The 27,439-nt window shown below is 41.4% G+C and overlaps 2 protein-coding genes across 2 annotated transcripts in view; both read left to right on the top strand.

Moving 5' to 3' along the window:
- The window catches only part of LOC142570628 (uncharacterized), a 508,617-nt gene extending 495,197 nt beyond the window's left edge, over positions 1-13,420 (top strand). The window contains exons 20-30 of the mRNA XM_075678990.1: positions 430-492; positions 852-1,070; positions 4,337-4,609; positions 5,249-5,348; positions 6,208-6,421; positions 7,148-7,204; positions 7,874-8,089; positions 9,532-9,704; positions 10,227-10,410; positions 12,129-12,271; positions 13,417-13,420. Coding sequence (XP_075535105.1) covers positions 430-492; positions 852-1,070; positions 4,337-4,609; positions 5,249-5,348; positions 6,208-6,421; positions 7,148-7,204; positions 7,874-8,089; positions 9,532-9,704; positions 10,227-10,410; positions 12,129-12,271; positions 13,417-13,420 — 1,646 coding nt within the window. The remainder of the gene's footprint in view (positions 1-429; positions 493-851; positions 1,071-4,336; positions 4,610-5,248; positions 5,349-6,207; positions 6,422-7,147; positions 7,205-7,873; positions 8,090-9,531; positions 9,705-10,226; positions 10,411-12,128; positions 12,272-13,416) is intronic.
- Positions 13,421-14,832: 1,412 nt separating this feature from the next.
- LOC142573038 (uncharacterized) overlaps positions 14,833-27,439 on the top strand; it is an 87,299-nt gene continuing 74,692 nt past the window's right edge. Inside the window, exons 1-5 of the mRNA XM_075682538.1 lie at positions 14,833-14,948; positions 16,125-16,326; positions 20,419-20,725; positions 21,825-21,928; positions 26,869-26,978. Of these exons, the coding sequence (XP_075538653.1) occupies positions 20,447-20,725; positions 21,825-21,928; positions 26,869-26,978 (493 nt within the window). The 5' untranslated portion in view covers positions 14,833-14,948; positions 16,125-16,326; positions 20,419-20,446. The remainder of the gene's footprint in view (positions 14,949-16,124; positions 16,327-20,418; positions 20,726-21,824; positions 21,929-26,868; positions 26,979-27,439) is intronic.

Below are 27,439 nucleotides of genomic sequence, written 5' to 3'. Positions count from 1 at the left end.
CCGAGAAGACGGCGTCAGCATCCATGACATCATGGCAACCTGGTACAGGAACTTCAAGGTGGTGTCATCATCCACCTTTCATTCTAGCATTTTTTTCTGGCTTACTAAGCATCTTCTCATAGTAAGAGTAGCTTGTTAGGGTGTTGTGGAATGGTAATTTATTAACAGTGCTCAAATTATTTTTTTCTTTAGTGTCCTTTTAACTATGGGATATAAGCAAGAAGTGGGGAATGGCAACTAAGATTATACAGCGTCATGTCAGCGGCTTCGTGTGCCCAACTTTAAGGCACAGGGGCTCACTACAGATAATATGAAAGTCTTCTACTTCACTCACAAGTTACCAAGAAATCAATATCTATGTCTGCTCTACAGACAGTAATTATTTGGCCTGCATGCCTGATTACTACTTCTTTTCCCATTCTGCTGCAGTTCATTTTGAGCCAACTGAAAACCGTCGGTTCACCCGCCTTGGAAAACAACAACGTTCTAATGGTAAGTTGACTGTGAAACTTCAGTCACATTTCCAGCCTTCAAGCATGGTAATAATTAATGCAAGCAGTTTTGGGGACGAGAATTACATTTATAAATTTCTTTCAGCTTCATATTAAATCAATGAATTTTGTTATAGGGCTGGCTGCTGATTAGGTGTACAGAAAAATGCTATACATGGTTGAGCAGTAGTGAAAAACAAACCAACAAATTAGTCATGATATTGCATGCAGAATTTGGAAAGAGAAAGCTTTGCCTTCAGTTTCTGTGGTAGTAATTTTCCTTTCCATTCGTGGTCCCCAACAGTTTTTGGTGATCATTCAGTTACTAAAAATATGCATAATTTTTCCTCTTGCTTTCAGTTCCAAAAGGACCGAGACGAATTGACAACAGGCTTGGCGTTGTATCTGCGGACAGTAGGTCTGCGTCAGTTTTGAGGAAGATTTTCGGATATTCCAGAAAAAGAGTTGAAGTTGGCAGCTTTGTGAGCTCGTTCCGCCACAGCAGTTGGCTCGTCCTCCAACCAGGAGCACTGATAGCCAAATGTTCCTACGCAGTTCATGTGAAGGTTCGCCGAAAAGGTGCGTGTATGTATGCTTCTTTAGTATGAACATGCATATAGTGTGCCTCATTATATGTATAATATATTGTGCCATCTCATTATAAACTTCAGTTGGAAGGTAGTGATTTACTTGTGTGTGTCCCTTTCACTGCTTTTCTAGCTTAATCAAGCGTTGTGTTGCACATTTACAAAGGAATTACTAATTCCCACATCCTGCTAATCTTTTCAATGGGATTAGCATTCCTAGCTTACTTCAGCAACTTCGTGTCTATCTATCTATCTAGCCTCCTTATGCATACTGTTCCTCGTTATCCAAGTTGTCTACTAGCTTGGGTCGCTGGGTGTGTACCTGAATGGACAAAATCTTGCTGCTGGCAGCTCGACCTAGTAGACGAACTTGGGTCACTGACTCGCTGGGTATGTCCCTGAACGGGAAACTTACTCTCTATAATTACAAAACATAAACATAATCATTAAGATCTCTACCAATAATGAATTTCCCATTACCAGATCAAATATTCACAACAGCTTGAATGCTAATTGCATAGATGTAGATAATCATCCCCAAAGGATGTGTTCTGCCAAATTTTTTTATTTGGTTCTTCTCTAAGAAAGCGGCACTGAGTTGATCGACGTCATTAGGGATTGCAAGTGGAATGGAATCACTAAATCAATTCTTTATTTGAATCAAACATAGTGTGTATTCTGTGTTATTACTATGGCAAAAAGTACTATATGTCTTAGTCTTGGTACGTCGCCTTGAAGAAGACAAGTCCACTTGTCGAAACTTTGGCTCCTGCATTCAACTTATTCACGTTTTGCTCATCGTCTTGAATTTCCATCTCCCGCATTCCCCGTATTTTCCCTATATGGCTTAGTAAGCACTTTCGAGGTACCACAAGCTAGCGTGCTGGGACTGCTCTTATTATTTGTTTTTATTAATAATATTGTTAATGTTATTATGGAACCAATATAAAATCGTTTATTTGCAGATGACTGCATTTTGTTTCTTGAGATTGTTTGCCGAGAGGATCAGGAACTTTTCAATACTAACCTTCCTAACTTTTTTCATGGTGTAATGAATGAAGAAAGAACAGTATACATGCAGATAACCATACATGTATACATGCAAGAAAAGACATAGGGGGATGTTTTTCAATAGTCTTCCTACTCATCCTCTCGTTGAAGTAAATGAATATCAGTATTTGGGTGTGACAATAACTAACAACCTAATTTGGAATTCTGATATCTATAATGTGTGTGCTGCCTCATTTTGCTGCCTCAACAAGTGCCCCCGGACACTAAACTTCATGTGTACAGCTCACTCATTAGGCCAAAAATGGAATACATATGCACCGCCTGGGATCCAGATAATAAGCGCAATACAGTAAACTCTCAGTTGCACAAACGTCGGTTTAACGAATATTTCAGAATAACAAACTTGTAGAAAATCCCCCAGCAGTTTTCCTATGCATTCAGTGCAAAAATCTTTCAGTTAAACGAATTTCTGAAAAGCGAATATTTCAGTTGAATGAGCTTGATCAGTGGACCCGGGCTCATTTTTGAAATCAGCTCAACGAAGTTTTGAGCTCTGCAGCACTGGCGTAGCCGATGCCCGCCGCCTCCAAATCACCCCTCCAGCGGCGGCTACGTGCAGAGTGACAGTGAGCTGGTTACCTGTGCTGAGCTGTCACATCTGGAAATTGATTCCAGTTTTATAGTTCTGAAGAAGAAGAGTGTGATGAGGAGGATTCACTGGCAGAGGCAGATTCAAATCCTGTAATTCTAGCCGAGACTGTAGGCTACCTTGGAAAGTTGCGACGCTTCGTGTCTCACCAACAGACTGTGCCAGAGGAAGTGCACAAATACATCGACTCTCCGGACAGTTTTGTTACCTCATGTGCTGTAAGAGCACCAGTGCAAATGAAAATCAGATTCTTTTTTCGAAATGAGATGTGCAGCAACGTAACTGTTACGCACTTCGTATATCTTGATGTACATAACTAGATAAATTTCATTTCACACTTTTGACTCGATGTCTGCTGTGACCTATGCTGTTCCATATTCTAGTGAATATTCAGTTTAGCGAACTTTCAGTTAAGTGAACTATTTTCTTGGGTCCCTTGAAGCATAAAGCCGTTAGGTTTATTTTTTCTAAGTACCGAATCAACGACTCGCCAACAATTATCATGCACAATCATGGTATACAGACATTACAACTACGGCAGAATATCTTTGGGAATAAATTTCTTTTCCTCCTCAAAAATAATGAACTCTCGATCCATCCTGCTCTATGTGGACACCCATTAACTACTAGACTAACCAGACATCATCACTCTGAATCTTGAACTCCCTATCAAACATGAACTAAGGTGTTAAAATTTTCCTTTTTCCCCCGTACTATTGAAGAAACTACCATTATTATTGTTAAACAGCACGGACTCAATAGATCTGATTAATTTTTTTCTGTTAGTTTCCCAACAGAGATGTGAGCGTTTTGTTTGAATTGTTCTGAATGCTTGTACGATTATTTTTGTAATTTCACCACTCCTGCTTGGGCCTGCATGGGCCTGCAGTATATTGTAAATCAATCAATCAATCAATCAATCAATCAATCAATACTATCTGCTGAAAATGCTGGAAAAGTTCAAGGCATGCTAAAAGGTTTTGAAAGTGTTTTCTCTTTGTTACACATAAATATATATAACTGCTAGTGCCTTTAATACCTTCAACTGCTTTTTATTCTTCCAAATGTCAAGTGCATTACTGCCCTCTCAATAAATTTTTCACTGTAAGAATAACAAGCACAGTGCGTACATAAAATAATATGACGACGGATGCCACACAAGAGAAATCCTCTAGTGCAAAGCTGATTAATCATAACGCATTCACTTTTCATTGCTTAAAAAAGTAAGTGCAAATAGCCTCACAGAAGAAATATGCGCACTGGTTGTGGGAGAAAATGGCTTATTTCATAGTGGGTTACGTAATGGCATTATGGGTTAAAAATTGTGCATCCAGACGTGCTAACTATATTTGAAATTGGTAGCCAAGAGCCATTAGGTAAGCACGACTACCCTGTTTAGTGAGTAGTGTTGCTAACTCTACCATTACCAACTGCAGTTATTCAAAGGTAGTGAATGCTTTGACAACTAGGTAGTGAATACAACAACCTGATTTTCTTTATTTTTTTATCTTTTGGAGTGTAATGCTTCCTTCAAACCATGGTTTGTACACTCTTTATTCAAAGGTCTTTTTTGTTTTTGTTTCCTTCAATCTTATTAGGTTCAAATGACACCGTGGGAGAAGCAAGGGAGAGGATAATAGTTGGAGGTGGGACCTCAGGAGGTCAGTGCAACGTCCAGCCTCGTACCGGGGTCGCTCTGGAGACGCTTTTCACGGTGAACTGCTCCATCTGGAAAGGTGGCCGTAAACCGTACGCGTATGTCATCAGCTATGGCCTGTCCCCTGCTGGCCCCTGGCGACAACTTTACCGTGGCTCTCATTCCACCTCTTCATTTTGGCTGCCTCCCGGAATGGCCTCACAGAACGACTCTGGTGAGCAGTGTGTGTTTGTCAAATGGCGGCACTTCTGGCACCTATTGGAAACGTAGCCATCTGCTCAAGACTATCACGAAGCTCTAAATGGAACCCACACTACTTCCTCAAAAAGAAAGCTTCACAGTAGAAGACAAATTCGGACAGACCAAATCAGCGATGACTATCCAAGTATGCGAATAGCCGAAACACGTTTAGTACGAGGCATGGTGCTACAGCAGGGCCCTTCTCTCGCACTTCCCTCTGGACATGCTATGACTTCTGGCAGCATCATGGGGAAGTCCGTGCGTGCCCACTGGCATGTACGCAGTGACCGAAGTAGCCATCAAATAAGTTAATTGAGGAGCAACACAAACCCAAGGTGGCATCAGAGAGGTTCATTGAAGAGGGCCACATACCAAGTGGCACACACCCATGCAAACGGCCCACGTGTTTAGACTGCACTTCTTTTGAGGTTGGCCAACGTTATTGGTGTGATAGCTAGATAGCCGGAAAGAGAAGCAGTCTGACAATGCTAAGAATGCTATTTGCACGAAAAAGAAGTTTGTCCGTAGGTTATGTGACTCGTTGTCAACTCCTTTCTTATGTGCTTGATTGGCCACCTGAACTAACTGTAAATTTTTTTGTGTACTTTTGCAGTGCACATCAGGATGATCATCCAGGACGCCGATGGATTTCGATTGTGCCTTCCACAAACAAGTGTGTTGAGAGTGCTGAATTCGATGGATCTTTTTGTGATGTAAGTGCTCTTTACTTTATGCAATGCTTTATGCTTTACCGCATGCATAATTCACAATTGAAAATCAAGTACCTTGGGTTAGGGATTCACTTTTATAATATATGCGAAATCATAGGTGTAGTTAATGAATGTTAAGAGAAACCAAAGACAATTTTACGCTTTGTATAAATTATTCCATCTGCATCTCTTCAAATTCACTGCCCAGTCGAATTTTTAACCTAATTTAATGTCTAAATGGCACCCATAAGGTCAGTACTGAAGGAAGCCAGGGCGAAGCTTTTGTGCAGCATGACACGTGAGATGACTGCTGTGGTCATTTCTTGATCTTGCTGCTGTTTAAACTGGGTGTGGTGTCACCTGTTGGGTTTAGGGTTGGTAATTAGTCAACGTTGAACCTGCACAGTTAGGGATACCTGGGAGAGGCCTTTACGTCATGCTGTAGGCCTAAATAACCTGGTAATAATGATGCTTATTATGATTGTTATGATGATGATGTCTACTCCACCCAATGAATAGATCCAGGCATGTGCCTCTGAATGAGTCATAATTGTTCGAGTAACACAAAAAATATGCCTAGCAGTTTGTCACATTTGATTGTAGACGTCTGGTCTCTATCTGAAATATTTGTTGAGGTAAAGAATTGGGGTTTAGAGATAGTTTCATACATATCTGGCAAAATTTGGTTTAGAATAATTCTACAGAGTGGAATTCTGTTGTTCTTTTCAAAAAGCTCTGCAACTTTGTTGCATGCACAGACGTAGAAATTTTTTTTTTTGGCTAACCATTGCTCACATTTCGGGACAGTAAAGCTTACATGTAAGCAATCATCTGTGCAGTACTTCTCTTTTTTCTTTTTCAGGAAAAACGAAACTTCCCACCTGTCACCAAGAATAGCCCGACTATTTGATGACCAGCAATACCAAGCAGCGCTGAACAAACTTCAAGTACTTTTAACTGCACTTAGAAGTATTGAGGCACCAAAGAGCACTTTGCCCACATACCAACTCGACCTCTTCAGAAGTGTGTGGCGATTCGCAATATACGTCCTGCGGGACTTGGAATCTCTTCCTGCAGTAAGTGTATGGCACAATGCTCAGTGAATTTTGCAGACCTGATTTTGAATTGGTAGCTTCTTCATGTGCTAATGTAATTAGTACTGTTTGCGTGTGGAATGTCTGACATAATTGTATATTATCATCAAATTAAATTATGTAACTGCACAGTGGCTTGTGAGGGACGACGCATAGTATGCGACTCTGGATTAATTTTGACTTACTGTTATTTTTTTTTATGTGCACCCAGAAGCATAGGACCACTAGCACTTTTGCATTTTGCACCTCATCAAGATGCGGTCACAGTTTCTGGCAATCGAACCCTTGACCCTGTGCTCAGCAGGTCACAGTACTATAACCACTGAGTCAGTGTGGTGGGTTATCGAAAATTGTGTCGTTAAGGCACGGGGAATCAACACTTGCAAGCAAGAACACAATAACCAAGTAAACAATGGAAACAGAAAACAGTTGGATAAGCACCCTCTATGTAATGCCCTCTTTAACTACTGCTTCTAGTAATTTAGGACATAGACCTAAAGCTAGGGCCTTAAATTCTGAATCGTGTGATGTGATCACATGTTTACTTGCAATTATGGCACGCTCTGTTTTGGTCTTGAATACAGGCAATGTGGGCAGTCTCTAGATATCACAGAATGGCATCCGAAGGATAAAAATGGGGCATACTTTATTGCGTTCTTTAGCCATATGCTAAAAGAAATCATTCTTATTGTGCCTCTTTTATTACAGAACATGGTGCAAGCTTTTATTCAAACATGGAATATTATTGTGGAGCCCAGATTTCCGGTGAGAAGCACTTTCGGTGAAGTAATTGTCTCTCTCTATTTTAGCCGCTGCACTAGTCGCCTGTTCCTCCACATCTCACTGAAATGCAGTTTCTGGTTATGCATCTTTAATTGATGGAAACTCTTTCAACTCTTGGAATACTGTGTCTATCCAGGCTGCACCACAGAGCTCCGTATAACCCTCATACAACTGCACAACTTCCATAATTACTTTGGTTGTATCAAGCGTGTCTCATGACTGAGAAAACCAGAATATATCAAGGAATTTGGCATTTCTGAGAAAATGGGGGAAATTGAATATGTAAATTTGGTAGACACCCTGCTATATGAATGGAGGGGCCTTGCGTCTTCGCAATTCATAACTCCTAATAGCATTAAATTAATCTATAGATCTATCAATCAAAGGTAGTTTTATTTCTCCATGAGAAATATGGAGGTGACAGAAAAAATGGTGCGAATTGCAGCTTGACTCGGCTCCAGCTCCCTACGTCGGGTTATTATGTCACATTATCGTAATAGTGAGGGCATTAAGATTTATTATCATTAAATTTTAAAATGTCATTCCCAAATGGCGCTGGTATTAGCTGCTGTCATTGGGGTGATGCAGAAATGCCACGAGATGTAAATGTAAGAAGGGACAAGAAAGATAAGATTTGGCTTTTCCTTGCAGGGAGAAGAACACGACCTTATTGCAGCATCCCAGCTGCTTCAGTTCTTTGTTCAGGATGTTCAAACGCGCCAACTAGCCACGTCGGGACAATTTGAAGCTGTAGTGCAGGAACTTGTCACTGCTCTGGGCCATCTAATTAAATCAGCTCAGACACTCAGTCTTCACACGTGGCACATCTTCTACGAACACATTCACAATATCGAAGACGTGATAAAGGTTTGTATTTAGGAATTATTCCTTTTGTTCTCCAGTAGCATTTCTTTCGTTTTTGTTTCATCATCTAAAGAAAATGTATGCAGAGTGTTTTGAAACTTGTTAATAGCGTTGAAGAATGCAAGACACAAAATATGAAGTGTGCAGGACAGATGTTGGGTTTCAACTGGCAAATGTGCTGCCAATTTCAGCATTCAGTGCTGTTAACCTGTTTCGCAATGCTAGCAGCCAACAGAGTGGTCGATGATAATGATCTGAAATCTGTGGTTTGACGAAAACTCGTCTGCTTGAGGATGATCATGACAATGTTGCATACCTAAGAAACATGGGCACCTAATGCAGGATAAAAGTTTCACAAGAAGTTATAAAGAAACTAGTGACATTACAGCTAATTCATACGGGGGCCTTGCTCATTAATTGGTTGAGAACAAGGCTTCTCCCGTATGGGAATCAAAATGAATTTTGTTTGACTTGAGCTTCGATTCCGTGGTCGGTGACCATGTTTTATGTGCAGATGTGCCATGATAATGATTCGGGTGTTCGTGTGTAACTAAGGCATCTGCATGCATTGGAAGATCCAGAGAAGGGGCCTTTAGTATGTTTGCCACTGTGGCTGAGTGGCTATGTTCCTTTGCACAAGGTTGCAGGTTCGATTCCTGGTTGCAGCAGGTGCATTTTGATGGAGGCAAAATGCAAGAAGTTCGGCAGCAGGCTACAATCCTGTAACACGTGAAGGCGAAAGCCTGCTGCACATGGGATAGGGCATTAATTCATACGATCGGAGAGGTCAGACTTCTTGCAAGACATAACGAACCGCAGTGGGAATTAAATGTATGGCGCTGCAGGTCGACCTCCTCAACAGCATATGCGAGCACCTAAGGCACTACCTAAATGTTCTTTTGCTCTTTCTTTTGTTCGTTCTTCCTCTCCGTCTTTCTTTCTTTGTTCTTTCATTCTTTCTTTCTCTATTTCATTCCTCCTTTCATCCTTTCTTCATTCATTCATTCTTTCATTTCTTCATTCATATTCAGCCATTGCATCTTTGCGTGCTTAAGAGGGTATGAGCCATTCCTGCATGATATTTTTTGTCTTGCTGAACTGGATGCTGCTTTTTTCGGGAGTTAGCCATTGCGACGAGCCACTTGAGGCTTTTGCTTTAAAATGCTCATGTACTTAGATTTATGTGCATGTTAAAAAAAAGAACAGGTGGTCAACATTAGTATGGAGCCTTCAACTGTGGCATTTTTCATAACCCACTGCATGGTTTCATGATGTTAAACTTTAGAATTTTAAATTGCTCAGACGCCATCATCTCTATCTGAAGTTTTTACTCATTTACTCATTTTAAGTGGCACCTAAAGAATGTTTAGCCGCTGGCTACAGCACACCCTCCTGGATTGTATTTGCTCTGGGTTATTTATCAGTTGTCCTTTTCTTTTTTGCAGAGTTTCATTGAGAACAACTACGTTTCTCGAGAGGTGCTGCATTTTTCCTCAGCTTGGCTTGAGCTTTCTGTATTTGATGCTTCCATGGACGAACAGTGCTCTGCGGCCTCAGGAAAAACAGTTTTTCGTGCGGACACTGGCACTATACTACACAGCGTCACTCCCCCAAACAGGTATGATATGTACCAACGATTATGCCTTGAATATTATTTATGAGTGCGATACACGTGTATCAACAGGCTGCAATTACTGAAGTGCTGTGCAATTGGGTAACGCATACTTCTTCACTTCACGGTGCAAAAGGAATGCACGACACAAAATATGCAGCACACCTAGATAGTTTCTTTAACAGGAACATTTAAGATACACAGATGATGCATGCACCAGCATATGAACAGGACTCGAAGGGGTTTTAAGTAAGTTAATGTTCATGCTTGAGGAATGCTTAGAAATGCGTTTCTTTATTAGTATTTTAATTAGAATAAGAGCTAGAAGTGCTTGCAGAAAGAGAATGTTCAGTCATTTCCTTGCCTATAGTTATTTGTCACGGTAATATTTCAACATGTAATGCTTGTAGCTCCTGCTTGAACTTCCGGCAGCATCATCCTCACTTGTGCAACAAATTTATTTTCCCCCACAAATGTCATTGCCAGTGGACTGCACACTTACTGTATTTCCTCTTGCTCTCATTTCAGTCCGGGTGCCCTGCCATCACAGCCTACATTTTGTCTGGTGTACAGATTTCCTTTCTTTGCATTCAGTCCTCGAGCACCGTTACTAAATTGCCGACCCCCAAGTGTGGCATCAACGTTTGCCCTAAACCCAAGTGCTGCGACTCTTGAGCAAGGACCTTACGTAGTGAATTTTCCCCGTCAAAATGTGAGTTCTTCGTTTCCTTTACCTATAGGCCTCTTTGTCGGGGCGGGACAACACCCCTCTCTGCACTGTTGTGTATGCTCATAAAGCGCACCTGGTGCCGCTATCCCCCATGCTTTTGAGCAAGCATTTACGAGAGCTGAAAGGGGCACTAAAGAAAAACATTAAGTTGAGCTAGATAGATAAATCATTTCTCTAGAAGTTTATCTTCGTTTTCTCTGTGCCAATAGGTCATATTATTGCGCAGATAGTTGCCACCAAGGGTCCCACTGCTACTCCTTAATTTGAACCACCCACCCCAAAAGTGGCGAGTTCAAGTAATCTCCATGTCACCTCCCTCTATGGGACACATTATGAATCAACCAGTGCTGGCTGGTACCATGAATCGCAGCAGTTGGTACCACTCTGGTTTGCCATTTTCTGTCCTTTTCTTGTTTACAAACGCTCTATTCTCGCTACAAATGACATACTCGTTATTACAGAGGACTATTTCAACCTAGCTCAACTTAATATTTTCGTTTAGCGTCTCTGTGAAACAGTCTAAGGGCCTTGGGGTGGTGTGCCCAGTATGCTCCTGCTGTAAATGCCTATAATATACCTGTCTTTGTTCTTGTGCGCCTACTGTCCCCTAACGTATAATGTCTTTCTGAAGCAGGAGTGCATCTTCTGTGGACCAGTTATTTTTGAATGCGAACTGACAGTCAGCTGGAAGAATAAACTTTTCACTAAAATTGTTGATGTGGGTATTAATAACTTTCTCAAGGTCTTTTGAAAAAACTGGCAAAATTTAGACTGGGCGGTAGTTAGAAAAGCTATGTGCGTAATCGCAGAGGTGACCAAATCAAGAACACACTTAAGAGGCTTCATTACTGATCCGTCTGCATCACAACTACGACTATTTCTAAGGCCCACAAAAAACCACAGAAATAGAAATAGACTGAAAAGACTGACAATCTTGGAACACCGGTAGAAGCAACCGAGGAATCAGCAGTATTTCCTCTCTGCCCAAAAAATTCATTAAAGCCATTTACAAATTCTTCCCCACTTAGTTAAACACTATCAACTACCATGTAGTCAGCAGCGTCTGACAAAGGCTTTCTATTCAGTGTGTTATTTAATTTTTCTAGACGATGTCACCTTTCCTAAGGTAATCACTGCCAAAATTCATCTGTAGTATTCTTCTTTTGATTTGGCAATGGTTTTATTCAGTTTGTTGCTAAATCATTTGAATTCTTGCAACATTGCTGTCATGAGATATAAGAAAGGCCTCAAACATCGTATTCTTCATGTTAATAAGTTTCCTAGTTCTGGAGTGACCCACAGTTTGTGCATCTCATAGCCATGGTAGGTACACCCTGTGGTAATCCCACCCGTAGGATTTATATTGTACGGAAATAAATAAACAAACAAACACCTGTCAAAGTGGTTGACAGAGAATACAAGCACACCTCTATAGCAGCTTGCTTCTCTGGTGGTGAGGGATGCATACAATGGAACTTTAAAATTCTTTTGCAGGCAAACAAAGCATGCAAAGGTGGAAAGTGCTTTATTGAATGATGCAGACCAAAAGATGCGATCCTGTTGTTTAACTAGAGTGAGAAAAGGAAGCAGCGCTGATGTTTTCTTCTTGATCTTGTTAGAATAAAATGTGGGACATTACATACAAATATTGAATTTGTGGCATTAACTCTTTTATCTGAGAGACTGCTTTCCTGTCGCAGATGCAGCACAAGAAAGATTTTGTCCTGAGCCCAGGCGCAGTTCATGCACACAGTCTGAAGAATTTGCAAGATCAGTCGCGATCCCACCTGTACATAAGAGTGGAGACAGGATACGTCGCCGATCGTCTTCAAGTGTACTTGAGGTAAGCTCTTCTGATGAGTATCGTGCACTCAGCATACCGTGGCAGACAGCAAGGGGGTTTATCCACTGGAGTGGTTGGAAGAAAATTCATTCTGGCAACTCGCCTGCCCTTTATCGCTAAAGATGCAAGCTTTCTCAAACTGTCATTTTGCTGAAGCACACAACAATATTTTCTATGTTTTATAATCACAAGATTCACTTTTGGTGCTGTCAATTTAAAAAAGAAAAATAGAAGTCTTCTTAGTTTTCTAAAGCTGGTGAGGATTTCCATCATAGGGCATGCTAATGACATTAAGCTGGTCTTTCAGTTGGTATGTTTTTCGCTTGACTTAATACTCAACACTTAGTAAACGAAACCACACTTAACCACCAGTGTACGGCTTCTGGCTTGGTGATGTAGCTAGAGTTTGCGACTATGGCAAAATGCAACACTTATTCTTCACTTTTGCTTGCTGCTTCTTTATTTCTGTTTTTTATTATACCAGTCGCTAATATATTTCAGAATACATTACAGGCACTATTAAGGGCATTGATTAAAAGAAGCATCACAAAAGAAAATTGGAGAAATATCAAAAAGCAGATTAGCATGAGTTCAGAACAAACGAAACAAACCAGTATGTGTGAAATACCAAGGAAACTACCGGCAAAACTAACAAATAAGGCGATGAGCTGGAACGTAAGGACTATAGAAGGCACGTACATTGTGATGATTGTCAAACAATGTAGGACAACCTGTTATCACTTTCTAAAACACGGAAGATTTCAACATTCACGGAAGAGACGAAGCTTCCACATATGCACGGCACTTGTGTATTGAACACTTGGTGTGAGAAAGATGTGCCCGTCCATAAGTTGGCAGGACTTTCCTTCCTTCAACTGTTTCACAGAGCTAATGGAAAGGACATTCCATAGACGAATAGTGCATAGATGTGCGAAATGTAATGCTTTTATTCTGCGATATGAAGAGATACATCAAATTTGGTGCAATAGAACTGTTAAGAGAATACAAAGGCTTCAAATGCTGTAAAGTGTTGGCAAGCATTTATTGTTAAAATGGGCTGCGGGGATTGGTGGACAAGCCACTGGCAACTGTTGAGTGTCTGCGGTGTGCCCGGAACTTTGTCTCAACCTGGACTTTATGCGCAGGTGAGCAAAGTTTCAGGTGTGTTGCAGGCACTTTGAATCATCGGCCACCTCCAAGAAATATTGGGAATGATGGTCTCTGGGCAGGCACGTTGACTGCTATACAGCCCTAGTGTCATATTGTCACGGTTATTTTCAAGCACCCTGATCATACTTTGAGCATTAAAGACTACTTATGAGAATGCGTAAGTGCCACTGCGCTTGAGAATGACTCCTGCGCAAGCTCTGTGCTTTCAACCATTGGTCGCTACACATTTGCTGCCTATGCTTTGGTGCAGGTGTTTGTGCCATTCTGAGAGTGAGGATACCTATCAGCCCAGTGGTGATCCAAAATGTCATTGTTAACCAAACAGTTATACCCCGGTGCCTTGTTCTGACTTCGTCGGTTACGTATTTATGTTCTCTACCTACCAGCAGTCCCTTCTGTGTAAGAAAATTTTATGTGCAAGTGTTTTTTTTTTTTTCTCTTTGTGGCAAAACTGGCTTAGGCACTCTTTTTCTGTATATATATATGTGTGCATTGTCGTTTGCTTCACCTAGGCTTTCAGTAGCTGGCTGCTAACAAAACCAGTCTACGCCTCTGTGCTACAGCTTGCTCCTCTGACAGCGAGTTGCACACACAGCACTGATATTGAATTTCGTCTTGGACAATCGAGGCAAGTGAAGATGATAAGTGTTTCATTGAATGATGGAAACCAGCAAATGCTGTTCGTAATAGGGTTTTTGAGTGAAATTGCAAGTCATTGTATTGCCATATCAGCACATCCTTTCTTCTTGTAGCCTTCACTTGCCGTTGTTTTCCTCTCTGCTCCTGGATTTAGGCAGACAAAGGAAATGTTTTTCTTGCCGAGCTCTGTGCCCTTCTTGCAATTGAAGCTCTAAAGTGAATCTTTCTAGGCTTAGCATGTCATCATGGGCCCTCTCTCCTGATAAGCTCAGCAGGGTCTCATTTTGCTGCTTGGCAGCCTTCTGCTAGCTATTCAGCGCTATCATCTTCAGAAGCAGTAGCTTTTCGGCTAGCTGACCAGTGAGGACAAAATATTATGCTTGGAAAAAATACTCCATGCGGCAGAGGTGCAATTCAGTCACAAGCTTATTTGCCCATACCATGTTGTACCGTTTGGTTTTCACGGTTCACCAAAGTGTCAGTTACACCTATTGCCACAGTGAAAGGAAGATGCATGATTTTCTTCCGCCCTTTCGCCTGTAGCTACATTACGAGTGCTTCAGGGCATCCTGCCTGAAGGTTTGTCTCAACCTTTTTCTCCTTAGGTGAGCAAAGTTTCAGGTGTGTTGCTCTGTATGCAACATCATCGACAGCTCAAACCGAGCAAGGCCTTTATCCTGAGGCATGAGTTTAATTGTTAGCTAGTTCAGTGTGTGCCATGTCATACACATCCTTTCTTTTCAATTCAGTGCTTTCATTTTCTTGTCCTGCAGCCACGGTACTGAACCGCCGATCGTATCTCATGGCATCAGAGTCCATCAAATATTTAATGTGACGGAGATTTACATTGACAAAGAAGCCTATTATGGTGAGTTTTTAAACATGGTGTCTTCATTCATGTAGTTTGTTAGTGAAGAAAATTGATGAATGTATTGTGCTACTAAATTCAGTTCTGGGCAGGTGTTATAGGAATTGCGCATGCTCGCTTGCATATGTTTGTTACCAAATACTACATAAGGAGGTGTTTACAGGAGGTATTCAGAGACCTGGATTGGGAAGAATTGGGGATAAAAGTTAATGGAGAATACCTTAGTAACTTGCGATTCGCTGATGATATTGCCTTGCTTAGTAACTCAGGGGACCAATTGCAATGCATGCTCACTGACCTGGAGAGGCAAAGCAGAAGAGTAGGTCTAAAAATTAATCTGCAGAAAACTAAAGTAATGCTTGACAGTCTCGGAAGAGAACAGCAATTTACAATAGGCAGCGAGGCACTGGAAGTCGTAAGGGAATACATCTACTTAGGGCAGGTAGCGACGGCGGATCCGGATCATGAGACGGAAATAATCAGAAGAATAAGAATGAGCTGGGGTGCGTATGGCAGGCATTCTCAGATCATGAACAGCAGGTTGCCATTATCCCTCAAGAGAAAAGTATATAATAGCTGTGTCTTACCAGTACTCACCTACGGGGCAGAAACCTGGAGGCTTACGAAAAGGGTTCTACTCAAATTGAGGACGACGCAACGAGCTATGGAAAGAAGAATGATTGGTGTAACGTTAAGGGATAAGAAAAGAGCAGATTGGGTGAGGGAACAAACGCGAGTTAATGACATCTTAGTTGAAATCAAGAAAAAGAAATGGGCATGGGCAGGACATATAATGAGGAGGGAAGATAACCGATGGTCATTAAGGGTTACGGACTGGATCCCAAGGGAAGGGAAGCATAGCAGGGGGCGGCAGAAAGTTAGGTGGGCGGATGAGATTAAGAAGTTTGCAGGCATGGTATGGCCACAATTAGTACATGACCGGGGTTGTTGGAGAAGCATGGGAGAGGCCTTTGCCCTGCAGTGGGCGTAACCAGGCTGATGATGATGATGATGACTACATAATGAATAAAAAAAAATGAAGGAAAACTCAAAACGCAGCATTTTTCATAAATGGCATAAATGGTTGAACTTCCTTTCTCTTTGCTCTGATGCATTTGTTGGTCAGCTGATCAGTCGATTGATTGCGTTGATAGATCCCTTTCTGGTTTCCTTTAGACCACAATGATTGCCAGTTGACCATTGCACGAAAGCCACAACGCATTGGAAATTGGAAGCTAACACATGGTTCTTCAAGCTTGACATATCAACTGGAAGGCTTTGGGCAGGAGTGCTTGCAGTTCTCTCCCGAAAAGGCTGCGTGGGACGCACGTGGCTGCTTAGTGACCGACTCAACAAATGTGCAGTCTGTTCAATGCAAGTGGGTACCGTTGTTATGAATTTCTCCATTTCACAAAGTTAGTACTGTTTGCAGAACTTATGCTTCACTTTTTTTTTTCATTTGTTTTAAGAGTTGTTGCATGATGTGAGGCAAGGACATAAGCTACTTGGAACATGTAGGTCCTAGCCAGTAGCCTCTTTCCCACATTCTTCAAACTCACATGATGTACAGGCCAGTATACCGGCAACAGTAATACTAATCTGAACTGACAAAAGCTTGTGATTAGAACATAGTGGACTGCAATAAAGAAATAACTCGTAAGTTTGTGCCTACAATCTGAAAACTGATATTTTGTTTGTTTTTTTTTTGGTCATCCTGTCTTGGCTATGTCATCACTGGTGACAGTTGTGTTTCTGAGATGACCACTAGTGGGCTGAACACGGTGTCTTGTTTATTATTCTTGCATCACATCCTGAGGCTCAGAAAACTGAACTTTGCCGATCCTTACTGTGTGAGATGAGAACACAGGCACTGGTCAGAAGGCCGGTGCTTGCATTGAGCATGAATGCATTTCCTTGCTTTGCCACTGGGACATTTTGGTTGTTAGAAGAACTGGTGTGAAGGGAAGAACTTAAAGCAGGTGTCATGCGGCACGCTCTTCAGAATCAGAATCAGAATCATTTTATTCAGGACAAAAATGGGGATAATTACATGATAAGTATATACAGAAGGAGGTGCCATAGGAGGTCCCGTCTTACCATGAAATTTCCTTAGTCTTAGCCAGCAAAAACAAGACTACAGTCTCTCATCCTCTGCCCTTAATATTTGACAGCTGGGAGCATAACCGCTCTGAACCACTCTTCGCACAGGGAACCTGTTACGAGTTGTCAAATACGTGAGCTCCTTGCCCCTCAATTGTTTGCTGTTTAAAGCTGCGTGCCTGTGCGAGAGTATGTTTGCAGCGGGGCTGTTTGCATCGTACGAGCCAATTTGATTGGCCAGATCGATGTTACACTTGCAACTTTTGCAAACTTGCAAGTGAGCCCAAGAGGGAGCAAAAGAGAAGGGAAGGCAGGGAAGTTGACTGGTTGCACCCTGTTTGCTACGCTGTATGAGGCGAGGGGGAAGTGAGAGGGAAAAGGAGAGACAACAGACAATAAAGCCAAGAAGCATCCGCCATGTTTGATCAGTGGCATTCTGCTGTTGAACAAGAAGTCACAGGTATGATTTCTGGCTTTTGCAGGTACATTCCAGGAAAAGTGAAATGCAAAAATAATTGTGTATTTAGATTTAGGCGCATTTTAAATAACTTCAGGTGGTGAAAGGAGAGATACTGCTCATTGGAGCCAAAAGCTGGTTTAAAATGCTTTTGCTCCCTTTGCTCCAGGTTCGTGTAAGGCAGTTATTTTTGCTTGATTGAACCTCTGCATCATCCTCAATCAATTTATATAGCTCTTGCTATAATTGCCATGAACACGTCGTGAGATGTTTTTCATAACGTTCTCAAAACAGCATTTCTGATAAAGTAGCAGTTTTGCAGTGGCAATATCTTTTTTTTTGTTCTGCTTATGTCATCACAATATGTATATTTATTTTTTGTCAGAGAGGTAGAAAATTATACAGTGAACTAGGCCTAAAATATGAACATATTATATTACAGAAACTTTCAAAAAGTTATAGTTTATCTTAGGTATTTATCTTGGGTATTTACCATGCGTTCGTACTTTAAAAAGTTTGACATGATGCAACTTTGGTCCAAATCAACATGGAACATTAATTGTTGCAGCACTTCAAACTCTGATCATGGAACATCATTTTGGTATGCTAGTCTCCTTCATAACGAGCAGCATTTAATAGAACTCACCTTACAAAATGGTTCACACAAAAACATAAGCTTCTTAGTACTTTAAGAAGTAGCTGACAGGAAAATCAATGGCTTATTTGTAATTCACATGTCAAAATTAATCATAAGTGATGCAGGTAGCATCGTAATGTGCCCAATAAGGGAAGTGGCCCCCCTTAATTTCAGATCCCCCTAATATGATATCTCATTGCCGACCTGTTAATTAGGGGCAATAAACCTCCATAATTTAATCTGACAATTTTCATAAAGTTCAGAGGAGCATGGGAAAAAATAGCAGCTTATTTTACTGCTCTTCCCTAACAATTACACAGTTAATTTTGCAATATATTTGTATACCTAATAAAGGAAAGAGAAAGGTGAAGAAGACACAGTTGATAGCTGTACGTAGTTTACTGAATGCTCCACACATGCTGCCATGGCTGTAAGTGGCAATGGCCAGCACTCCTTTGGTTAAGTTAAAATTAGGCATGCACAAATGCCCACGGAGCAGGAATGGAAAAACAGCCGTCAGTGTAGCTCAACTGGTAGAGCACTACACATGTTGCGCAGAGGCTGTGGGCTCTGCTCCTACCGGTGGCAACACTGTCGCTTCTTCTGCTTTCATTTGCCTTTTCCTGCACGAAGGTTGCTGCTAACCTAATCTCCATCTGAAATTATTTCGAGAGCTCAAGGGAAAAGGAAAGAAGAAAAGATGCACTTTTTACGCACTGTTGGAATCTAAATGGCATGAAGATAGTTTGAGTCAATGAAATAGCAGCAGTAGCAGGAGAGCACACGAGCATAGCCTCATTGCATGTAGGTGTTAGCCATCGGTGTAGTAAACATCTGTGTAACATCTGTGTTACATAGATGTTACACAGATATTGACATCTTAGTTGAAATCAAGAAAAAGAAATGGGCATGGGCAGGACATGTAATGAGGAGGGAAGATAACCGATGGTCATTAAGGGTTACAGACTGGATTCCAAGAGAAGGGAAGCGTAGCAGGGGGCGGCAGAAAGTTAGGTGGGCAGATGAGATTAAGAAGTTTGCAGGGACAACATGGCCACAATTAGTTCATGACCAGGGTAGTTGGAGAAGTATGGGAGAGGCCTTTGCCCTGCAGTGGGCATAGCCAGGCTGATGATGATGATGATGACGATGATGATGATGAACATCTGTGTGTGTATGATGCTTGAGAAGAACGTTGACAAGAGGTGTATTCACGAAGAAGTCACATTCCCATAATGGGCACATACCCACTGGTACATGGCCAGTGGCCATAGTTGTTGTCTACTTGGTAAGACAGCAGCAAAGATAGCTTTGCTTTAAAACAATTTCGTCTGAGCTGTTTTAAATTATTGCCTGTCTGCTTCATATGGTTTTTAATTGACTAAGAAGTAGGGTGTGTGCATATTGTAAAAATTTTGGATAATAAATCAAACATTGTCCTATTTGTTTTAGTGTTCGAATTGAATAGCCACTATTCGATTAGGTAATCGAGTTGAATAGTTACCACTAAAAAAATCCAAATATCTGTCTGATACTTTTCAAATACTTTACGCTGTCAACTCTACAAAATCAAGTGTGAAGCTGAAGGAAAAATGTAAATTCTGTCCCATTCACTCTGGACATAATGCAGCAGAGCACGCTTTGTCACTCAGACTGTCAGACTTTTTACAGCCGAACAAGGTCACTTGTAATAGAATGTTGTTTAGACATGGCATTTCGCTGTGGGTATACTTTGGTACTATTTGTACATGCAGCACCTCTGACCCTCATGGGACTTAATTAGAATATGTTTAATTGCAACATACTTTATACAATAGCGGAACCATCTGCCATGACCATTCAAACTGCAGAAGAAGTTTTTTTTTTACTCTGCCATTACCGCAGATGATGCGCACATCTGATTGACCCACACCATCACCTCTACAAACTTTATACAATAGTGTGTGATTGCATACACTCCAACGGGTCCCAAGTCTGCGAACAATCTGCTCAGTTGTACTTAATGCTTCCTTTGTACAGTGTAATGAGAGCAAATTCCCATTTCTGTGAATAGTGCCAGGATGTTGGTGAAAAGATTGTGAATAACTCATAAACTAATAGAAACATATTCAATATTAAATTCGATTTGACTCACTTCTGGCGCTCTTGGATTCATATTCGAATCGGTCTCAGAAACTGCTGTTTGCACATCTCTACTGAAAGTTTAATCCCTCAGTACACTCTTCTCCCTCATTTCTAGATGTCTGTCCCTGACTCATGGCTTGGTACTGTTGCAGGTGCCAAGGAGGACCCCCCATCATATCCATGATCTCAGGCTCTCTCGAACTGCAGCTTGTTGAGCTGCCAGCATACAAGGTATTTGGCAAGCAGATCAACTCGGTCGTCATATCTTTTCTGGCGGCAACCATGGCTGCCTACACCCTGGTGGTGTGGTGGTTATGCGGTGGTGACAAGCGTGCGATACGTGGTGGTCCAAGAGGGGGCCACGTATTTGCACTGAAGACGGCACGATCGACAGCGCAACACCTGTACGTGATCACTGTTCAGACTGGACCTTTCTTCAATGCAGGGACGTCAGCAGTGGTATGCATGGCTTTTGTTTCTGGCAGTTGGGGGAGGGATGTTTCTCGTTGGGAAAGGGCTTCAAATTTTAACTTTATTTCAAAATATTTCTTCGCAGTATTAGCTGGCAAAAAGAAAGAAAGCAATACTTGAAGGCATTTGTTTAAATTCTTTTTGTTAATACAATTCAATTTTCAATTCAGTTTCTTTATTTTCGACAGCCACTGACCAGGAGCCGTGGACTAAAGGCATCATAGCTGCCTGATGTGGTGCTGGGCACTTCCGTTACACATCATCTCTTAATATTAACCATGGTCTTAGGGTCGGAATCGGGAAAGGAAAATAATATGTAACAGCAAAGCAGAACTCATAATTTCCTGCAGCAGAAAATGTATTTCAAGCATATATCCTTTGTTAAAGTAATTTATTATAAACATTTTTCTCAATTTGGTTACTTTTTTGGAAAGTTTGTTGTATAGACCAGTGCATAGTCATGAATACATTTAGGAAAGAGAGAACATACAATACCCTGCACCAAAAAACTTACTTGCCTCATTTACATGACCTTTTCTTTTTTGACAGCACCGCTCTCCTTCCTCTAGGCTCTGTTTTTGTTCCCATTCCACAGTGCTTCCATGAATTTCACTAGCATGTAAATGTTAACTAATGCAATAGCATGATAATGTCTTATGACATGTATCAAAGGCAAGTTCCTAGCTTCAAAGCAACTTCTACAAATTCTAGGACCTAATCACGTCTACCATGCAGCATTAAAAATGGATTCTTGGGTTTTATGTGCCAAAACCGCAATATTATTATGAAACATGGTGTAGTGTTTTGGCTCTGGATTAATTTTGACCACCTGTCGTTCCTTAATGTACACCTGAATCTAAATAACAAGTGTTCTTGCATTTTGCCCCCATTAAAATTCTGCTGCTGCGGCTGCTGGTGTCAAACTGATGACCTCAAGCTCAGTAGTGCAACACCGAAGCCTCTAAACTAGCTAGCATGGTGGGTCCGTTAGCATTGCCTGCGGTGATGGTAACGAATGTTTTGTGCTGGAAATGCTGCACCTGGCGTGGTATTTGGCATGGCAGTAATAGAGCCTTTTATTATTCAGGTGTCAATGATACTTCATGGAGAGACAGGAGATTCAGAGGTGATAAAGCTGGCTGACAGCCACCAAGCTCTTCAAAGATGTTCCACAGTTGCCTTCCTGGCTGGGTAAGGCAGCAGCACTATCTTTTTCTTTACAAGCACCTGAAACTTTGCTCAATTTCCATCAGAACTGTCCCATTTTGGCTGTATATATATATATATATATATATATATATATATATATATATATATATATATATATATATATATATATATATATATATATATATGCGCACACACACACACACACACACACACAGACAGAGCTTTTAATTTATTTCAGGCAGAAGTCACGTAGGATAACTATCCAAGCCATGGCCTTCTACGTATTTTTTTCTGGCTGCTTTCTTTTAGACTGTGCAATCTTCAGGATTGTTCCACGAGAGTGCCCAGATGCACACCAAAATCTGCATTGACTCAGGGAAAAATGCTTCGTGTTAGAAAGCAGGACACCTTGTGGTGATTCCTCGAGCTTTGAAGTCGTTCACTACGACAGCGGCAGACTCTCACAGTGAACGCCACCATCTCCACAACAACGTCGAAATGCACACATTGTGTTAGATGAATCCATTTGTCACAGGACTAAAAAATTTTCTTCGCGCAATCACAACTCTTGCTCTGGTGTCTTCTGATCCTGTCTTTCATTTCTTGCCGCCAACTTTACGTTGGCGCTGGTTTATTGCCACTGTTGCAGCATGAGCTGCAGCACGCGCCTCAGCCACTGTCTTGGAAGAAGCACTACCTTAAGCATATGAACTTATTGATAATGTCAAGGTGATGCAGTTGATGAAAGTGTAAGTTTCTGCAAGTGAAGTTCACAGGTCTGGTACTGGGTGGGGCAGCTTCTTTTATATGATCCTCTAGAAAAAGCTTCTCCATCAATTTCTTAGGAACAGGCATGGATAGCCCTTTCTTTTTCTTCGTTTTGGTGCAACTGGTTATTGCACATGGCGGTTCACGAGTGGTGAAAATGGTCTGTTGCACGTCTCTTGTATATATATCGCACAATTTACCAATGAAAAAGATTCTATAAGCATTTTATTATCGCTATGATGCTGTGATAATGGTCATTTTTTGGGAAGGTGCTACAATCTACAGCATGACAAACAGTGACTATAACAACATATAGCAGCGTGGTGATGCCAATAACTCACTCTTGTGCCCAATGAATGTACGGAGTGCAAGAAGGGAAAAAAGTAGAAGACTGAAGAAGCGCTCGTCCGACTTGCTGTGTCACTCTTGTACATCATTTTCTGTGTGTGTATTGCAATGTCATCCCTCATCGCGAAGCTCTTAAACAACTCCTTACTGACAGGGGTCCGTAATTTCTATTTAAAGTGATCGCCAACATCCTTGGATCGTGCATGACCCGGCACGTGCTTACCACAGCGTTAACAGCCCCAGACTAATGTGCTAACACAGAACGCTTGAATTGCACCCTCGCAGACATGTTGTCGATGCACGTTTCTTCGGACCACCGTGATTGGGACAGGAGCTTACAATTTGTCATGCCACAATGTCACCAGACTTCTGAGGTTCTATTTGCTGTTTGGCCGCGATCCTACTTTACCTATGGACACCCTTCTGCGTGCCCCTGCACTTACCATCACTGGCTATATTCATGACGCCACTGCCCAAACTGATCATGGCTGTCGGGTTGCCTTCCAGCGATTAGCCACATTACAAGAACACTAGAAGACGCTAAATGACAGGCATCGCCGGCTCACCAATTTTCACCCAGGTTCCCTTACGCTCCTATGGACTCCAATGTGTGGGTTTGCACTCTTGGATAAACTACTGCCGCCCTTACACTGGTCCTTACCATGTCCTTTGCTAAGTCACCGGCCTCATCTACAAAATGACAACTCTCGAACCAACGACACCATCTACTCGCTGTCCGTATAGTGATGTTGTGCACATGGTGCACCTCAAACTGCTCCATTTGCGCAAAACATCATTCACCCTGGCTCCCACTTCTGTCATACTTAAACAGCACCAAAACGATGCTCGAGCTGCCAGAGGGTTGTGTCACGGAACCGTCAGTCAGCGGTGCCCACAAAGATGCAACAAAGTAAAGAGAATGAAGGCGTGCCTAGGCTTATGCACAGATGTGCCATATTGCACGTGGCTCTAAATCATCATTTCAAATATATTCCACTTCTTTCCTTCCCCATTACTATATCATGTTAGAGTAACCAAATGGATGCCTAGGGAAAGGAAACACAGTCAGATGACTGGCGGTGGGATAAGATTAGAAATTAAGGTTTGAATCTGAGTTAGTTGGTAAGGCAACGTTTCTTTAATGGAGCTGCACTAAAGATGACACAAGGCAGGAGTTTTACTGTTGATAGTTTTTGCTGGCACTAGCTTATTTTTAATGTATTTTTATATTTCCTTCTTTTTTCATTGTTACCTTTTACCTTTTGATAATATCCGTTATTTGAGCTACTCATGTTTGTTTAAGCTTTTGTTGTCATTTTGACTGCTTCCAGTTTTTTGAGGTCCTTCCTGTTTTGATAAAGCTGGCCAAGTGTTACTCTAACTCACAGTTATCATCTTTCATAACTGACCTGTCCACTGGAATACAAGGAAAACAAGATAGAAAGTAGGAGTAATAGATAGTATTATACGCATGCACAGCAGTTTGGAATGTTGTCTGTGAACAGTGAAAACTTGTCATGTGTTGGAAATCACTGCTCTGTGTGGGTTTGCCACTCGCCTTGTATTGTCTTTTGCGCAGTTTTTTTCAAAGATTAGGAAACTTGTTTTATCACCTGGCAAGTAATAAAGTTGGAAAACACTTGTAGGGCATCTTAATTTGATGATAAAGTTAATTTCGATATGCTGGACCCAGTGTCATCAACATCGAAATTTCACATCAAAATTCAAACATCATGCAGCAACAAGGCTAGGTGTGATGGTGTTGCTAATAAAAAAACAAGAATGCTGTGCACATTTATTTGTACTACACCCTGCATGTGGAAGCCGTAGCAATAGCAGTGAGCCAGTGTATCGTGACATCACGACATATCCAAGTCCTGGGTATTGAAACTGGTTAGCAGAAGCAAGTATGTTATAGTTGATTATTTAAGAAACTCTCATACTTGCCAGTATTTTCTAAGGTTTAGAGGGCTCGTACTTTCATTAAATTCAGAAAAGGACAAGTTGGAAATATAGTTTCAGTACTGCTTTAGAAGTCCTAAATAAAGGAACAACTAGGTGTTCATGACTATATTGGAAATAAGGCTCCTGTATGGCAGGCAAAGTGTCTAGTGTCCTCCTTTTAAGTAATTTGGCCGCGTAGCTTTCTCATGTGGTTGGTGTTCATGTTTTTATGTGACTATGTCATGATCATCCCCAACCAGACAAACATTTGTCAAACACTAGACGGCTTTGTATGTGTGCAAAAGAAGTCATAATTTTGTGCTGGATTGCATTTTGTTAACGTTCAGATAACACGAACATCTGACATAAAAAAGATAGTGCAGATCCCTCGCACTGTGAGAATCAATGTTATACGAAGCATTTTGCTGGCAGCTGGCTATGCAGCATTGTTTGGGGTTCCACAAAGTATTACCAGGTTGACCAGTGGGCTCACGTAAATCCAGTATTTGTGTCCGTGACGTGAGTACAGTGAAATAGAAGTAACGCTAGTGTGTTTGCGTGATGACAGCAGCAAGACGATGGCAACAGTAATGATGATCGCATTTCTAAGAACAGTCGAATTGGTGAACAAGTGGCTTGGAGGTGCGAGGTGGGTAAAAAATGCAGAAACTCGCTTATGGCAGCACATGGTATCACTTAGAGAATAGAAACGAGTGGCTTGATGGCGGTACTTTAGCAAAACCTGAAGCCCATGTCCTTTCATAACCATTTGGCCAAGTGGTATGGTGCAGCTGATCGCCTTGGCTGAGCTGTGATGGTGCGCTGCCATAGTGGAATTCAATGCGGTATTGTCGTAGTCGGACACTATGTAAAAATCACGCCTCGATGTTTGATTAAGAGGCCTGGGAACGACAAGAAAAGCCGTGAAAATCTGGTGTGAGCTTTGGGAAGAACAACATGGTCCACTGGGTTGGCTTAAGTTCCTGTCATGTTAATTTCATGCCATGCATGTATGCATGCATGTGATGACCATCATGGGAATCATGCCATGGTTTGACATACAGCCATTCGTATGCCATTCATTTTATGACCTGCATGGCTTGACATGTCGTTAATGTCGCATGTAGATGTCATAACACACATATCCAGAATGTGTTCAGCTAAAGAAATGCACATTATGTCATTCAATTCATTATAGTAATCTCAATTTACAACATTCATGTCGTGACATGATTGTCATTCATGTCAGTTCCATTTTCTCACAAGTTATATATCAGGATATCCATGACATGAGTTAAAGGACATGATATGCATGTCATGACGGGATTGTCATGAATGACGCAAACATGAGATGATGGTGTCGTGATAATTTCTTTAACTGAATAGGTATCAAGATAGGTGTGTTGATACATGGGTGCATGACATCGAATTACATGCTCATGCATGTCATTCATGTGATGACATTTTTGTCATGTCAGGTTATGCATGCATGTCACGTCATTCATGTCCAGATATAGAAACAACCACTGCAGCATCATGTCATTCATGCCAACTGTTATGACATACATGCCATGACAAGCATGTGATGTCATTGATGCCATGACATGTCATTCATGCCAAGTATGCATGCCTGTCATACCGCCCCATGCCTCTTCCGATACATATCGTGTTGAAAAAATGACCAAGACTGTATCACGACATAAGAGGATAGACAGACAGACGGACGGACTCAAAATGCCTGAAGTTCACAAAGAATGCTTCCCATTAAAATAAGGACAATAACAGACTGTCAATCATATGGGTACTTAAGTTAATGCAAGTTCATTGTAGGTACTTACATGCAGGCATATTGTCGTGTCCTTTAATCAAATTGTTTTAATTTTCATCCTTGCATTCTTCAGCACGAACATCGCTCTAGGAAATCTTGCAAGTGTCGAGGTCTGGCATGACAACTCTGGAGAATTTCCATCTTGGTTCTTGGAAGACTTGACTGTGGTACACTGGAATACACGTAAGTGGCACAAAGCTCCTCTCTTTACGCACAGACCACTGTAAAGGAAGGCACTGCAACGTTAATTGCATTTATGTGTGATGTAGTTAATATTTATAGCCATTGTTCAGGTTGTTCAGGTAGATGAATCCCACAAAAATACACAAAGCCAAGGAAATTTCAGAAAAGGGAAAATGGTTATCCGCCCAGAAGTATCTAGCATGAAGCTACAATTTACAGGCATGTACCTTTTCTCCCGTGCAGATTTTGAGCAGAACTTGCACATTTGAGCGTTGAATATGTCTGTGGCTTCAAATAATCCATTAATTCGCTCTCAACCTGGCATCTACTGTTATCCTGTCTAGGTGGGTTGTTAGAGTGACTGGCCCGGTAAGGAAGGAGTGCCGTGTGCCAGTAGTGTACACTTTTTTGTACAGTGCATGTGACGATTCCATCCCTTAATAACCGCAGGTATTTGAGGG

Source organism: Dermacentor variabilis, chromosome 2, assembly GCF_050947875.1.
Source record: "Dermacentor variabilis isolate Ectoservices chromosome 2, ASM5094787v1, whole genome shotgun sequence".
In the NCBI taxonomy this organism is placed as follows: Eukaryota; Metazoa; Arthropoda; class Arachnida; order Ixodida; family Ixodidae; genus Dermacentor; species Dermacentor variabilis.
The sequence above is the reverse complement of the archived record's forward strand: the minus strand, read 5'-3'. Positions and strand labels throughout refer to the sequence as shown.